The 16,862-nt window shown below is 52.5% G+C and overlaps 1 protein-coding gene across 3 annotated transcripts in view; it reads left to right on the plus strand.

Moving 5' to 3' along the window:
• ARHGAP26 (Rho GTPase activating protein 26) overlaps positions 1-16,862 on the plus strand; it is a 103,630-nt gene that overhangs the window by 65,631 nt on the left and 21,137 nt on the right. For all 3 annotated transcript variants that reach the window (XM_031598500.2, XM_090150695.1, XM_031598499.2), the window contains exons 18-20: positions 5,548-5,707; positions 9,193-9,331; positions 11,863-12,016. In XM_031598500.2, coding sequence (XP_031454360.1) covers positions 5,548-5,707; positions 9,193-9,331; positions 11,863-12,016 — 453 coding nt within the window. The remainder of the gene's footprint in view (positions 1-5,547; positions 5,708-9,192; positions 9,332-11,862; positions 12,017-16,862) is intronic.

The raw sequence follows: 16,862 nt of genomic DNA on the forward strand, positions 1-16,862 counted from the left end.
TCCCCACTGCCAGAGCCTTCCTGCACCTGGAGAGGTGGCTGCGGTGCCTGGTGTGAGCTGCTTCTCCCTCTCTGTTGGCCCCTCGCTGGTTTCGTTGTTAATGGGAAATTCTGCAGAATGAAAAAAATTAATAATCCCGTAGGTGTTCTCTGTGTTTCTTGTACTTGGCTTCCCGTAACATGTAAGTGAGCAAAGGGTTTTGTTCTACTTCTGCAGATGAACTCTTCACCTCCTAAGACTAGATTGCCAAGAGATTAGCAGTTTGCATTTGCTAGTGGCTTTCTTCCCATGTTGCTTGGCCCAGCAGGTTCCATGCATTCTGAAGGACCTCTGCTCTAAGCTCCGAGGAGCACACGTTGGAGGCTGCAGCATCTCTTAGCAGGTTGGGTCTGGTGTCCCCAGAGCACGTGGAGTCCTCTCTCTCTGGATCTGATTCTGGGTGGGTTACATTGGAACAGGGCTTGTGCCGGTGGGGCTGGCAGCACGTGGCTGGGGGTGTTGACGCCTTGACACCAGGCATTGTCACCTCCGGGAGGATTCTGTGGTGTAGGCATTGGGGGTGGCATGTAGTTATCTGGATTCTTTGTAATTGGTTATCACAGTGAAACTGAAACCGTGTATAGAAACAGGTTGAATCAAGAGTGAGCAGGGTTGTTTTTATTTTTTTTTAAGCCTATCCATTCTCTCTTGGCGCTTTATCACAGCAGGCTGTGCTGATTCTTGTTGCGGTGTGAAAGTGCTGGTGATTTCTGCTCTTCTCCAAACACCAGCCCGTGTACCACGGAGGTGGCAGTGCCAGGGCATGGGGGCATGGGGACACCAGCACTGCTGCACAGGCACAGCCAAAACTGCACTGCAGGGCTGTCCCTAATGGGAGAAGTGACTGTTGTTACTGTAATTAGAGGAAAGATGTAATTAAGCATAATGGGCTGAAGTTCTAAATGAGCGCTGTGCTCACACACAGAATTAGGGAAAGAGCAGAAGGTTGGGGTCGGGCCGTGCGCTATGGGAGCTGCACTCGGTGCCATCCCTCCTCCCACAAGTGTGTGCTGCAGTGTCCCCCTTGTGCCCCTGCTCCTGCAGTGCATTCCCCTGAGATCTGGCATCCAGCTCAGCTTGCTCAAAGTCAGAGGTGCTGCATGTAGAAGTAAAGGCTTGCTTTGCAAAGCCTGTGCTGCAGCACCACGCGTGCTTTACTTGCAAGTCGCAGCGTGCATGGTATTCACTCTGATGAGCTTTACCAATACCAAAGTTAGCATTTGGCCTGTGCATCTGTTCAACGTGATACCAGCACTTTTATTGCCCTGGGAGCGAACCCAAGCTTCCAGCTGTGGCCAGATTCACCCGCGAGAAGAAGGGAGCCTTGTTGCAGCAGGACGGCTCCCAGCGAGCAGCGCAGAGCAGGGAAACCTGAGAGCCGTGAGGCTGCTGGCTGGGCACCGCTGTGCTTCTCGGTGTTGCAGCCGAGCACTTTGTCAACTGTTTTTAGAACGTTTCTCTTTGTCTGTGCTGGAGGCTTTGTGCTTCCCTGGCAGTGCATCCTCCTTCCAGACCTGCTGGTTGCATCCCATCCCAGCAGCTCATTGAGCCTTTTTGGCCCAGAGAGGCCGTATCCAGGCCTTAATCAGCACAATGGGGTAAGCGAGGGCTGTGCGGTGTGCAGGTGTGTCCTTTCTGTGTCTGCTCTCTGGTTGGGAAGCTGGAGCTGCCCCAGCTACACTGCAGCCCATCCATGCCCTGCTCTAGCCTTGTGCACGTGCTGTTCAAGAGCTGCTGCTGAGTGCAAAAAAAATCTCCTTGGAGTAACTCGGAGATCCATCCGTGATCGTTGTCCTCGGTGCTGCCTTCAAACTTGAGCTGTTTCTTTCCTGACATATGTTTGCTTTTGACAAAACTCCACATTAGGGCCTCCCGATTTTGGATCACACTGATGTTCCCACTGATGACCTCACTGACGATCCCCTCCCAGCTCCAGGCGCCTCGTGCTATGGTACAGCAGTCCAGCATGCTGCCCCAAAGCTGCCACTGCGTCCCCTCAGGCAGAGCTCCTGGGCTGCGTGCTGGGCGTCCCTCTGCAGCTCTGCACAGCACTCCCCAGTCCTGAGTGCCCTCTGTGCCCTTCTCCCAGCAGCACTGCCTCTCTGTGCCCCCTCCCGGCCCCCTCCCCTGCCCCATCCTGCTGCCCCCCTGCAGAGCTGGGCTGAACACTCGTCCCGCTCCCACCTACACGCTCATCAGCCGCAGCCCAATTAAGCTCCATAATGTGCAGGGATGACTTGAATGCACCCAGGAACATTTCCCAGAACTCATTAGGTTTTATCCCATAAATACCTCCAATTGTGTGCTCAGGCAGCTGCCCGCTCTCTGTCCGGGGGTGTGTGTGACCCAAATTGCAGGGATGGGACTGGGGGAGTCGAGGGGGCCCTGGCTGCCCTCAGAAACCCCCCAGAGCCCACCCACCACCCCCCGTGCTGCTGGGTGCAGCAGTGCCTCTGCCACCCAACTGTCTGTGCTGTCTGTGCTCCTTGTCTGTAATTCATCCCCATGTTCAGTACGCAGCAAACTGCCATAGCAGCCTGAGCAGTGGTAGGGCTGCTCACCCCCGATCAGGTTTTCATGTTAACTGGAAGCTTTGCTGGTGGTGATAGACGTGAAATGTGGTTTGACCAGTGTGTAGCAGTGTGGTGTAACAGTGCTGTTTTCTATCCTATAGGGCTCGTTAGGCTGGCTGTATTGTTTTTTGGGACGCTGGGCACTACTGTGGTGTGGGCTAGCTGCTGTGCAGGGCTCCTGGGGCTTCTCACACCACAGGCTTCTCCGTGGGTCAGTGGGCAGTGAAATGGGTCCATAATTGGGTTTCCATACAAGTGAGTAGGAGCTGTGGACCAGGCTGGACAAACTGGGTTTGTTAACATCTGTAAAATAAAGGAGTGCTGGGACAGCATTTCCCACAGCTCGCCATGCCTCGACGCAGCGCGTTTGTTACCTGATGCTGATTTCAAGCCTGTGCAAAAAAGAAATATTTACCGTTCCTGTATGCTTCCCCTGCACTGAAGCCTGACTACCAATTACTCTGTATTAAATTATGTTTGGTCATGCCGGTGATTATACAGTATCCAAGCAACCCAGGCATAATCTAATTTAGCATACAACATGGATTTGCTCTGCTCCCCTTCTCCTTTGTTTTTCTGAGAGTGAATGCAGAGCTGAGTGGCTGCATGGCCTCAGGGCAGCGGTGCTGCAGGGCTGCAGCAGTGGCAGTGCTTACATCAGTGCCTGTGATGCTGCACTGGGTGCAGGGCAGTGGGAGCTGGGAGGGACAGCCCATAACCAGTCTGGAGCCCAGCTGTGAGCAGCCACTGCTACCCAGGGAGTTGTGCTGGGTTCCCATCTCCCATCTGTGCTGCAGGAGACTGCAAAGCGTGGGTGGGAGAGAGCCCTGAGGAGGGACCCAGCTAAATTACTGCCAGTGCAGTTGATTTCAGAGTGCGCCGAGGGCCAGGAAGAAACAGCAGGTTAAAGGGAAAATGCAGCAAATACTTGTAAACCTCCTGGAGGGCAGCTCTGGTGTGGAACGAGCGATGTCTGCAGAAAGCATCTGTGAAAAGCACTGGCATTAGGGACACTTTGGTTGAGAACACCCCATCTTTAGAAACCAGGGCATTATTTGCTGGTACAAAGGCAGATGAAGAGGTATAATTTATAGTAAATCATCTTGTGGATAATGGATGTGGAATGTGAAGGATGTGAAAGGTGAATCATGTTTTGTAGCATAGCTTTAGTAACCATTATAACGGCTGCTGGTGGAAAAGTACCCGCGGTGCAGCGGTGCTGTGCCACCCTGTTTGTTCCAGCAGAACCCGAGGGCTGTATGGTTACAAAATGTTGGCCCTTTGCAGAGCCAAAGCACCAGGGCACAGCAGAGCGGGGCTGTGTGTGCAGCACGGCCCTGTCCTCGTTGGGAACCCATTAATGCTGCAGTCTGTAATAATTAACGGGACTGGGTACGGCTGCCTGGCGGTAATAAGTCAATGACAGGGCAATTTATTAGAGTGATGTATTGCATGATAATGGTAATGAGAAATGAAGGGACCTAATTTTGTAAGACTTAGATCAATTTGTTTTTTTTTATAAATGAACATTGTTTTAGTAACCACAGAAGATCGTTACAATTATTATTTTATTAGTGCTATTCACAACTATTTCAGTTTCAGTCTTCTGAAACCCAAGTGGGAGCACAGGAGTGTGCATTTGAAATACAGATTGTGCTGCAAGGTGAAGATTCCAGTGGCGTTTTAAATGTCTGTTAGGGAGGTGTGGGAGGAGGAAAGGGATTTGGGTGCGTGGCCATGGGGCCACGGTCTGCAGGCAGGGGGGGCTTCTCAGACACCACGAGGAAACATCCAGGGCTTCCCAGCACCGGGGAGGTAAAAGGGATTTCTGCACCTTTGGGTTGGAACACAAGCCCTGGCATTCTCAGTGTGCTGGTGTGTGCTCTGCAGGGCTGGAACATGCAGCAGACCAGGCTCCTGCCTGCACTGAGTGTGGGGACAAGACTGCGTGGGGCAGGAGCTCCAACCATCCCTGGGTCTGCTGCTGCCACTGCTGTCACCCAGGAAGCCCTGTGTAGGATGAGGAGTGAAGAGTTCTTTTCTGACTCAAATGAGGTTTGGATGGAGAAGGATAGAAAGCTTATTTTATTTTGAGTTTACACTGTGCTGAAATGAGCTGCGTCTGCATGCACGGTGAGCGCTGCAATCTTAGTTCTGTGATGAGCAATAAAACTCATGGCAGTAACTTGCAGCAGTGTCTGAGTCCTGTGCTCCCATGTGCTAGCCTAGTGTATTTCTCCAGGGAGAGAGATGGCGGGGGAAAGGCACTGCTCTAAAAACATAGGATACGGATCTGTGCTGACACCATCTGAAGTCACTGCGCTTCCTGGTTGAAGAGGGCAGGAAAAAACCACAGACTTGTGGTGATGGGGCTGTGGGCTCCTGCTGCACATCCTCCTTGTCACCTCCTTGTGACTTGCATGTCACTCCATGACGTATCACCACATGGCCTGTCTGGGAGCAAGGCTCCAGTGTCCATGTCTCCCTGGCTGGGAGGTTTCCTCGCCCGGCCCCCTGCAGCCAACTCGATGGGGCTGACCCGTGAAGGCAAAAAAAATGGGTGAGAAAGGATTGGATTTTGGAACATATGAGGTCACTTGTTCAGCTGGAGAGCTGCATGTGTCAGAGGTCCAACAATTTGTTTTTAGAAGGGTTTCAAGCATTAATGATTCAAGATGTTTTCCTGGGAGTGGTTTGCAACATGAGCCTCGGTGGCCGGGGAAGCATTGGGGTTTTATGGGATTAGCCAAATCCTGAGCTGCAATGCCTGCCATAACACAACAGTTAAGGCTGTACTTTTCCACATGGCTGAAGCTTCAGGGGGCTCCCCAGAAGTGTCAGGAACGCAAACAGACTTGTAAGCCCGGTGCCAGGCAAGGATGGGAGTCCATCCTGATTGTTCCCATCACCTACTTCTGTTGGTTTTCTTTTGCAGAGTTGCAGATAACCACAAGCAGAACCTGATGACTGTTGCTAATCTGGGTGTGGTGTTTGGGCCAACGCTGCTTCGACCCCAAGAGGAAACAGTCGCTGCCATTATGGACATCAAGTTTCAGAATATTGTGATTGAAATTTTAATAGAAAACCATGAGAAGGTAAAGACTTTACTTGTTTCTATCAGTACAGTTTATTTCCTACACCAGATTTGTCACTTTGCAAGCTGCAGCCCGCTTCCCCAGGGCCCTCCTTGCTGTCCATGGCCAGCAGCCACAAAAGGCCCGACTCGGTTGCTGCTTTTCTGACTACATCTGTGTTTATCCAAGCACTGACTTCCTCTGCAGCGCTGATCCGCTGTGACAAGGCACAGTTGTGTCTGTTGCAGGGATGCTCCCACCTGTTGCTGGCTCTGCTGGTGCAGCACTGCAGTAGCTCTGCTGCAGCTGGAGGACTCCTGGCCCTCCCCTTAGGGCGTTCACTGACCCCTGGGGTTCTGGTCACCTTGGAGGTGATAACGGGAGAAGGCTCTCAAATGAATGCCCGTGGGAGTCCATGTAATTCTGCAAATGGCAACACTAAAACACTGAACTGTGAGCATTGCTCACAGAGTGCTTGTGCATGCATGGAGTGGCGGTGAGACACAGCATCCTCCAGGGCCACTGACCAGAGGTGGTGTGTTGCTGAACTTCCCATGCAGTGCTGCTGGGTGCCTGTGATATGCAAGCAGCCCGGGCCAGGGAAGATGTGATGCTCGGGGCTGTCTGCTACTCGGGGCTCTCTCCTGTTAGTCCCTCAGTTGCGTGTGTAAGCTGCAAGGCTGAGTCCCACGTGCATGTGGTGCAGGTATCAGCCCTGGGACTCATCTGCCTGGTGCTGCCGAGGGGCAGCGAGTGCACGTCCAGCAGGGATGGATGGGATGGTTTGCATGTTGTTGGAGAAATTTCCTCCACAGGCAGATAAACACCGTGGTATTTATTTAGCATGGAGGAGCTATTTTCTCTTATCTTTGTGGGGTGTAGTTACAGTGATTGCTTAATTGTGGGCTGCTGCAGGGGGGAGTGCGAGCAGCGGCTGCAAGCCTGTGGCTGAGCCCCAGCCCTGTGCTGAGCAGTAGGCATGAGCATGAGGCTGTTGGTGGCCATCTGCCTGTCTGTCTGTCCATCCATCTGTCTATCCATCTGCGGTGTCCCAGCAGTGGCACCAGGAAACCATTCAAGCATCGTGTCACTGCTGTGGGTGCACTTCGCTGTCTCTTTCCTCGCTGAGCCCCATGGCTGCCTTCCCCTCACAGATCCTTGCAGAAGCGGGGCCTCAGGCTGGTTCTTGTTCAGTTTGAGCTGAGCCTCCTCCATCAGATGGCACCTGGGGGGATCGATGACGGATTTCTGCAGTGATCGTCTGTGTGGGCTGCAGTGCTGCTCACCAGCAAAGTGACACCTGGTGCCGCAGGGCTCCCGAGTGCTTCCATGGCTACCCTTCCTTTGGAGTAATTTATGGCACCAGCAGAAGGGAAAGCTGTGACTGGGCTGTGTGCTGCCGTCACACATCGACTGCGGGTGGGCGTTTGTGCTGCGTGCTGTCTGTGCTGCCTGGCTGCTCTCGTGCAGTGGGTACTGATGGTGCAGGATGGAGAGGTGATGCTTGCACTGTCTGCACTGCGCTGCCCGTGCTGCCTGCACTGCCTGCACACAGGCACGGGTACCGTGTGGCACAGTGATGCTGCATGCAGGATGCTGTTGGAGCCACGTCCCCATTTCTCCTAGATTCTCCAAGAAAGAGGGAGGTAGCAGGAGGCAGCGACTGGGAGGAAAATCTCCTTTAAAGTCAGTCCCGGTGCTGGTTCACTCCCTCTTTAGGACTGTTTAGTTTCAGTGTATTCCTTAATTTGAATTGATTGGAACTCATTGAAGTTTCCCTGCAGGAGCTGCTGTAGGTGATTAACAATATGTGAGCCCTCTGTGCTGCGCTGCTGCTGCTTTATATTGTTTTACACTGGTGACTCACAGCCACTGTTTATGATTAAGTGCATTCTCAGGGAAAATGTAATTGATTTGAATGGTTCCTGGCAATCAGCAACTGTCTGGTATTACATTATATTTCCCTCAGGTAAGTGGGATGCCTCTCCCATTAAAATTGCTGTTATCACAGTGAGGCACAGAGCGCTGTGCTGTGTGTGTGCCCAGAGCTGCAGTGGGGTGGATGGGAGCCCTGGAGCTGGGGCAGATGTGCAGCGTATGTTTGTAAGAGCAACACACAGCATAACCTGCTGCAGGATACATGTGGGTTACGTGTTTTTAAAGGGATAAGATGGTTTTTCTGCCATGACAAGCAAACTGAGAGTGAATCCTCTGCAAGAAACCAGGGATGCTGTGTTGTACTGGAAAATTGCAGGTGTCCATCCATTTTTATTTTCCAAAGCTGCTCCTTTAATAATGCACTGGAAAAGGCAATTTGTGTTGTATGAAGTGTTGGGAAATGATGAGATCGATGTACAGTGCTGCTGGTGCTCCCTTCAGACCAAGGAGGGGGCAGCTGACCTGCGAGTGGCTCAGTGCTGCCCACCAACAGGGCTGGTTCTGCAGGGTGTTACCCAGACCCCAGCACTGCCTCTGTCAGAGTTAACGCTGAGGTCAAAGCCCTCAGCACCTCATCTTTGTTTTCTGCAATTAGCAAAGCTTTGTAGCAGCGATGCCCTTGGCCTTGGAGCTTCCAGCTGAGGCTGGAGGGCAGCTCCTTGCAGAGCATCTCATAGGTTTGGCTGCGTTTCACCGGGGGTGCGAGTTGCTCCAGGAGCCTCCAGCTGCACATTGAGCATGGGGGCTGTATGTGTAATTTATGGAGCCTGGCTGCTCCTCTCCCACTCTGATGATTAAACTGTCTCGCTCTCTCTGTTAATTAGACTCTGGGATGGGAGAGTTATAACACAGGTTTGCTCGGTGAGGAGCATGTCTCAGTTATTTTTCTCAAACTGAAAAGTGAAACAAACTGAAGAAGCATTGAAATGAAGGAGAGCAGAGCTCCCTGTGCTGCTGGGCAGGCTGGCAGGGCTTCTAGGGGTGTGATGCTGCAAGGCCACCTCTAGCAGGAACTGTTTGTTATATGGCTCTGACTCCTCCCTCTTTGGAGCTTCAAAATAAGCACTGGTCCTTTTGGACAGGCAGCTAGCTCTTGACTTTCCTCTGTTGAGAGTGGTCACATTTAGCTTGGGTGCTGTGTGCCACCCTTAAGGGGTTGGGAGGCAGCTCGGTGTCGCCCTTCCTCTGTGTCCTGGTGGTCCAGCTGTGCGCTACCCTTGTCCAGCTGTGCACTGCCACATTTACACACCTGGGTGCCTGCTGGGGTTCTTGCCCAGGGCATTCTTCCACCACCTGCAAGGGCACTGCAGGCCCTTCACCAGGAGCAGCCTGCCGGGTTGTTGGGGTTTTTCACATTTTGCACTCTATGTGTTTGGTGAAGAGTAGAGAAGAGGAGTGCAAACAGAATGAGAATGTGGAGTTCAGGAAATGATGCCCCACATGTTACGTTATTGAATGCGTGACCTCCGTTGATGCTGTTCCTTGGTGTGATGGCAGGATGCTGAGGGCAGAGAGCTGCTCTGCTTGAGCAGCTGATGCTGAAGAGACCTCTTTGTTGGCCCTAACAGATATTTAACACCGTGCCAGAGACGCCGCCGTCAAACTCACAGCTGCTGCTGTCCCGCAAGAAGAGCACAGAGTCCAAGCCTCCATCGTGCAGTGAGCGGCCGCTCACCCTATTCCACACCGCACAGCCCAGCGAGAAGCGTAAGTGCCCCCTCACCCAGCCCTGCCCCGTGTCACTGCACGGCACCATTCCCCTGCCATGGAGCACAGCTGTGCTGGTGCTGATGAAAGACGCATCCTGTAAGGGGACAGGGCCTCTGGTCCCTGCACTGCTGTGCCAATGGGGAGCACAAAGCCTGCCTGGCATCCCAGGCTGCAGCAAGGCTTGGTGCAGGATGCACTGGTGTGCTATAGAGTTGCTGCCCTGTCCCCATGTCCCCAGCAGCTGAGGGGCACAAGGCAGAGCCCATGGGGTGTCCAAAGTCGATCCTCATTTCTCGCTGGAGAAGTGAGGCACTTTTACAGATATAGCAAGCCCTATATATGTTCTGTATTTTCTTGTGGAGTAGGTGCTATGATTGTTTAAAAATGTGGAAGATCGTCTTTCCATTTTGGTCTCTATTTGGTGCTCCAGATACGTTGGTGAAGGAGTCAGCATCCCCTCCCATCTCGCTCTGCACAGGGCTGTCTCGCATGCTACAGAGCAGAAATACACAGCAGGAGTTTGCAGTTCTGCTCCCTGAGCTGTGAGACTGAGCTAAATGCCTCAGCAAAGAATCCTTTGCTTAAACTGTATGCGGTATCAGACTTTTAAAAAGGAGGAAATAGAATAAAGGGATGCTTTCCAATTCTGCCATTCATCTCCCATTCTCTGTAAATGAAACACTTCCAGTTTCTTGGCTGATAGGGACTTTAATTCAATGTTGGCTGGTAGCTGTGTCTGAGATTACACAGACAATTGACACTGATTTGTTAGGCTTACAGAGCTTATTTTCGAACTTTAGCCTCAGGCAGAAAATGTTTGGAAACAACTGGATGTGGCATCTGAATAGGCTGCAGGGCGCTGCCGGCCGTGCAGTGCACAGAACGGCTCTGAAAGCTGTGCTGCTGGGGGCAAAGATCAAGGAGTGCTTTGCATTGACCTTTTTGGGGCTTAGGGCCCTTTGGCAGGTTAATTTCTCCCTTATTTCATCTGCTGGCTGCTCTGTCTTCCAGTCAGTGTTTGGAGAGTTCCCTTGATAGCCTGCTGGAGACCAAGATTCATGGCATGTAGTTTCAGGAACTGGTAACATGTGTTGATGTAATTATCTCATCCTTGGCATTGGCTGATCTCTGGATGATAGCCTGATCTAAATGGGGTTTGAGCCTCTCACTGCCTTGTAAGCACTCTGACTTTGTCCAGGCACCACAAGAACTCGATGGCACAGTGATGTGACCAGGATGTTGGTCCGCCCCCTCCCTTTGCATCCACGTCCTTTTGGTCATGTCATCCTTTTCTTTTGGAACAGTGGCAGAGGGCTCACCCAGCATCCCACCTCCCCGTCCCTGAGGCAGCGCTGCTCCCAAGCTATTTTCCAGGCACGCAGGGTTTCCTCTCTGCTGTGTGCTCAGGAGTAGCTCTCCATGTAGCTCAGGAGTTTCTCTTACACTGCTTTCTCCTTTTGTGAGTATTAATTGTCCTAATGCAGATGTGTAATTGGAAGGGATGTATAGTTGGATGGGCTTGAGAATAGGGGGTGCTTTGTGACCATGTGCTTTTTAGTAGCAATTTCATCGTATTAGCGTGCACAGGACATAAACAAATCTTTCAAAGAAATTCTTTAAAGTAGCACTCCTTGTGTTTTCCAGCAGTTGTCTGTCTTTCAGGAAACATCATCACAGAAGTGGCAGTTCTCTGCAGTAGAGCAGCTTTCTGTGCCATCAGTGATGATAATTGCCTCTCTCAATTACAATTACAATTGCTGCTTATACGGAAAAAGCATCTTATGAAAATGAATTAATGCGATTTTAGGTAATTCAGCACAGAGATGAGGAGGAAACCCATGCTGTGGAGGTTGCTTTGGGATGCATAATGTTTTCACACCTCGGTGCTGAAGTTACACAAATTAGGGGGACATCTCTTAGCAGGGCAGGATGAAGGGAAATGAGGAGAGCTGAGTCCAGGTGTGGGCAGTGAGCTGGGCAGCAGGGCAGGTTGTTCTCCTCACTGGTGTTATCAGCAGTGCTGCACTGTGACTGTAGACCTGGCAGAAAAGGCAGCTAGTGGCTGATGTCATGTTTAGACTGAAGCATTTTTTTGTTGGGATAAACTTTAATTGGGTGATCTGTCCTTTTCTCCTTCCATAACTGTTATCCCCTCTGAACACTTTCAGATCTGTGGTACCTGATCTCAGCCACAGACAAATTAATTCCTGCGTGTAGTCTCATCCCTTTCTTTCTTGGGTTATGTGGTCCTTTGGAAGTCCTTGGGAACGTAAAGTATTAATATCTTGAGAAAAATCAATATTTTCTTGCTAAAAATGTTATTCATGTTGCATCTTTAGAAAGAGAAAAGAATAACTGTTACTTCTCATACTTTAAGGCATAATACATAGAAAACATGCCTGGGAACTCAGTGCCTGTCTGTGGAGGTCTGGTAGGATGCTGCTGAATTTACACTGGGGCAGGGGTGATGGGCAGGAGCCTGGCTGCCTCTGTCTGGCAACTCTTGGGGTTTTTTTGGTGTTTTCCAGAGGAAAACAGAAACAGCATCATCAACTCCAGCCTGGAATCCGTCATCTCTTCAAATGTAAACAGCTTCCTCAACTCCAACAGCGCGCCTCAATCCAACCTGAACTCAAGTGATCTCGAACTAGAAGTAATTAAACCCAACAGGCCGAACTCACTGTAAGTATGGTGGTAATTAGTGTTTTATAGGCTCACCATCCTTAATCTTTAATCAGGGCTGTTTCTTGCTCTGAATCCCAGCAGTTTGTTGAAGAATGCAATTTAATGCTTTAATTTTTAATGGCTGCTTAGGGCGCGTCCTGCACGTCTTGGTCTGAGCGGGGGATCAGCAGGGTGGGTTTGCTCAGCCTGCCTGCAGGGTGTGCTGCACGCAGAGCCCTGCATTGCTGTTTGAACTGCTTGACCCGTCTGGAGATAACTCCAGCAAACACAAAGGACTATTCTTCTGACTTAAATCTATGACTGTTGTCAGTACCGTTGATCTCCAGCCAAATCTGTGCCATTGCTTCTGCTATTGCTTCCTTCATCTGAAAAGTTCAAGGGAAAAAATAGCGACTTTAGCAACGACTCCCGGGGGATGGCTGAGCTATTTGTGCAGTCCCCTGGATTTGACACAGCCTCGCACCGCGGACGGCTCTGCCATGGGGAATTTCCTTCCTGCCGTGGCCCTGCTGGGCCGGCGCATTTTCCCACAGAAGCTTCTCTCCTGCACACATGAAGATGTGCTCTGAGCCCCGCAGCCACGGTCCCTCGAGCCCAGGCTGATTCCCCGTTTCCACGTGGGTCGGTATGGGGTGGCCTTCCTGCCCCGTGTCCCCACGCAGCCTGCAGCACAGCCCCTTCTCACCAGCCCTTCAACCAGGCCCGTAGGAGCCTGTGGTGAACACTTGGGTTCAGCATTTTCTCCTGGGTCCGCACAGAAGTGGCTTGGTGCTGCTGCTGGTGCCCCTGGCTGTGGCTGTCCTGCCTGGCGTGGGGTGCAGCGCTCGGGCAGCAGCATGTGGTGAAGGTAAGTGCACGTGTGCAGAGCAGGGCTCTGGCCGTCACCCATCAGCATCACCTCCTTCCCACCGCCTCCGCTGCCCCAAACAGCCAGGCCTTGTGCCAAGGCTGCACGTTCCCCGATCTCAGTGCTGCTGGTGGCCACCGTGGGACGCCGTGATGTGGAGGTACCTGTCCACAGGTAGGACAGCTCTGTGCTCATCTGCGCTGCTGGGTTTTGAAGTTTGCTCAGATGCATTCGTTTGTCTTTAAATGTCTGCTTTTAACCTCATTTGTGGTCCCATGAAAATGTTATTGCTAGGTTTCCTCCCCAGTGCTGCGGTGGCTGAATGGACCCAGATTGTTTTGCTCCCTTTGCTTGCTGGCTCCATCCGGCCCACGGTGCTCAGCCCCACTCCACACTGGGCAGCTGGGGGCAGCAGTAGGAGGTGTGGGTGGGACGGTTGGGGTCAGAACAGCCTGAGTGGTGCCAGTGTCCCACAGCGCCGTCCTATCTGCCCTGCTGTGCAAATAACACCTGTACAAAGCTAGCCCTGTTCCTTTAAGCAGTGCAGTGGCTGGGGCTCTGCAGTAATTCCCGGATGCCCTTGGGCACTGAGGTCAGTTGCTGCTCTCTGTTAGAGCTGTGAGAGTTTCCATCGCTCCGCTGCAGTTACAGGAGCGCAGGGTGCGTGGCAGCAGGCTGTGTTGCTGCCTTGCTCTCGGTGCTTCTTCAGCTCCACACCAAACCCTCTGCCAGACCTGTGAGACCCATGGTGGAGCTCCTCTTCAGGAGTTTGTCGTTTTCTTGCATTCTTTGCTGTTTTCTTTGAGTTTTTGGCTGTGGGTCAGGGCTGCCCCATCTTCTCTCAAGGCGGGGGCAGCTCACTGTGCTGTGGTGTCAGTGCTTGCAGCACAGCAGCTGCAGAGCCCCAGGTGTGAGGAGGATGGGAAGCCCCGCTTTCCTCCTGTAGAGAAAAAAAGGATTTCTTTTTGAACAAAGAACTCCTTAAGAGAACAAGCAAGGAATCCTGGATTTGGTGCTTCCTTCCCTAAAGCAGCAACAGCACAGCTTAGTAAATGAAAAACTACTCCAAAACAGAATTGATTTTGGTTTTTTTTTGTGTGTCTAAAGTTAGCATTGAAACAGAGGAACTGATGGACGCTGCATGCAGCCATCGCTGACCACAGCCTTTTCCCTCTTTGCTTTGCAGCTCTCCAGCAGACAGGTTTGGTGCCATTGCTGCTGATGGATGGGTTTGGTGCCATTGGTTGCCCTGTTTCAGGCCCCTGGCCCATGTGGGCAGTGTGACATATGGTGACCGTGGTTTATTCACTTCTTGTGTGTTTTTGCTTACATGAGTTATGACTGATAACTGCTGATCTCAGTGAAGTCAATTGTGTCCAGAGGAGTACAGCGGAGCTCTGAGGGGTCTGGAGCACACATCCTATGGGAAGCAGCTGAGGGAACGGAGGTTTTTTCTAACCTGAATAATTCTGTGGTTCAGTGGTGAAGAATTACAAATGCAGGGGGATTTCTCGATTTTGTTTTGCTGCAGTGAGCCCTGATACATTGCAAGGTGGCCTTAAAATGTGACATTTAATAAGTGAGCGCTGTCTGTGGTGTGGAGATGTGTGAGCTTTGTGCACCCAGCTCCCCACCCCAATGGTGAGCAGTGCCGTGCTCTCAGGCCTGCTCTGTGCTCCTGCTCCTCACATCTCATGCAGAGCAGCCCGTGCCTGCGTGTCAGGGGTTTGCCTTCCTCAGTCCTGATCCTCCATCACCAGCCGGGAGGGAAATAGTTCAGCTGTAGGACGAAGGCTCTTCCCTCCCAGCCACCAATCAGGGTTTTACTATGGGAATGCGCTGATTTATTAGGGCTGGGTTTATTTTTATGGAAGAAGCGCTCGGGGCGGGAGCTGTGCTGTGAGTCAGCAGGGCTGCTCCCCGCCAGGAGCTGTCGCTGGGCACGAGGGAGCGGAGCGGCTGCCTGCTGCCACCCCCTGCACGGGCACTTCTTTCTTCTGAAATGATCTCTGCTTTTCTTTACTTCTGGCGTTGCAGAAAGCTGCGTTAGAAAACGTGGCAGGACAAAAGCCAGAAAAGCCTGTGTTTCTAGCACAGATAGATCCTTCAGCTGCAGTGGGGGAAGTTTTCAAAGTAAATTGCGCGATCACGGTGATTTAAGAGTGTGGTTATTAAAATCCTCCAAACGAGCACCTCGCTCTGGTGGTGTGGAGATGCATTCCTGTGGGGCTGTGGGTCAGTCCCTGCAGATGACCACAGGAGCTGTTTTTCTGCTGGGCACGCTGGGCTGACAGCCTGCACCCTGCTTGGTGCCTGCCTGTTTCTTTTTCTCTCTTTATTTCCCAGCCTTGTCTGTACCCTGTGCTGCCCGCAGACCCCATCTGCCTGCAGGAACCTGGCCGTGCTCTGAGTGCTTGCAGCTGAGCAGGGCTGGGTGCTGTAGGCTGGCTCAGTGGCCTCTGCTTGCATGTATCGTGAGTTCAGTGCATGGGTCTGCAGCTGCTGCTGTGTGGCACTGCTGCTGGGTGATGCTGCTCCTGCTGCTGGGTACTGGAGTCTGTAAGATCAAGGGTGGCTGGAGCTCACTGGATCCTGTGGATGGAGCAGCAAGGGTTTCAGTTTCTCCTCTCTTGGCAATTTCTTTCTGTGCGTGACTGTTCTGGAGGTGAGGTGGGGCCGGCTGATTTTCTCCATGTAACCAGACAGGCGGGATTTTTGCACTGCAACTTCACAAAGGCATCAGCCTGAGCTCTTATGACTGTGAGCATGCAACAATGCCCAGGGGGCTTCTGCCTTCCCTTTCAGAAGGAGAGCTTTGCACCACAAGCATAGCGGGGCTGTGTGTGTTGGGGGGGGGAGCAGCACCCAGAATTCACTGCCTGCCACTGTGTGCCCAGCAAACAGCACTGTGCTGTGGGAGGGGAACGCTTCTCCCTTCCTGAAGTCCTTGGCTGTGTCTTTGCAGTTCTGTTTCCCAATGGTAGCTCTGAGCATTTATTTTATCACCTCCCACCCTTTTAAATGTTTTGCTGCCAGTGAAGAATGTTCCACCGCTTCTGATACAATAAAGTGCAGCCCAACAGTACTTTTGGGATGGTTCTAAGTGACATGGAAATTTCCAAACAGTTACTTCTTAGAGTTTTCTAATGCACTCCTAGGGATAGTTAATTTCTGAAGTTACAAAACCCTCCGTGTATTATTTAGCAGTGTTCTCAGAGACAAAAGCTCCCATTTCTGGGCCGCCTGCATGGCAGCATGCCTGGGGACCCGGCCAGCACTCGTGGGACCTGGCAGCTTCGGCAGGGTCGTGCAGAGCTGCTCTGCCCTCAGCCATGAGCATCAGAGAGAGGGGCTCTGGGGACATCCGCAGAGCGTGGGTTGAAGGCAGCAGTGGACTTTGCCTTGCTCTGTTGGACTGTGTTGTGCCGGGCCGTGCCGTGCTTGGTGTGCTGTACCATGTCATGCCATCCCTGCCCTGCTGTGCCGTGCCGTGCTTTGCCCGGTGCCCTCGCTGGAGCTCTGCGGGCAGCACATGGCTCCACAGCTCTCTGAGTGGTGACAGGGCAATTCAATCCCCGGGATAATTTTAGAGCAGGTTGTGAGGCTGTCCTTTCGTGAGGACACCACAGCTCCGGCCATCCCAGGCGGGCGCCAGGCAGGCAGCAGGGCAGGCTGTCCTCACACGCCTCGTCCTCACTGGGCATCCCTCCTGGCACAGCGCTGGGGTGAGCCTGGCTGCAGAGCCAAGCACGAGGCTTCCAAGGCGCAGCCGGGCACTTGGCGTGATGGGAATCATGAGAGCCCCGCGGGAGCCCCTTGGTTTGGGATGGAGGCCAGGAGCTGCGCAGCTCACCCCAAACTCCGGGAGCTGGGGTATGGTGAGAAATGGGGGCTGCAGCTGCCGGGGGGTGAGGGTGGGGGCAGAGCCGTGGAGCCCTTCGGGGCCCAGGGAAAACCACAGAGCCTGAAGAGCAGGAACCACCACGGTTAGAGTGG

Source organism: Phasianus colchicus, chromosome 15 (genome assembly GCF_987193195.1).
Source record: "Phasianus colchicus chromosome 15, bPhaCol1.hap1.1, whole genome shotgun sequence".
NCBI lineage: Eukaryota > Metazoa > Chordata > Aves > Galliformes > Phasianidae > Phasianus > Phasianus colchicus.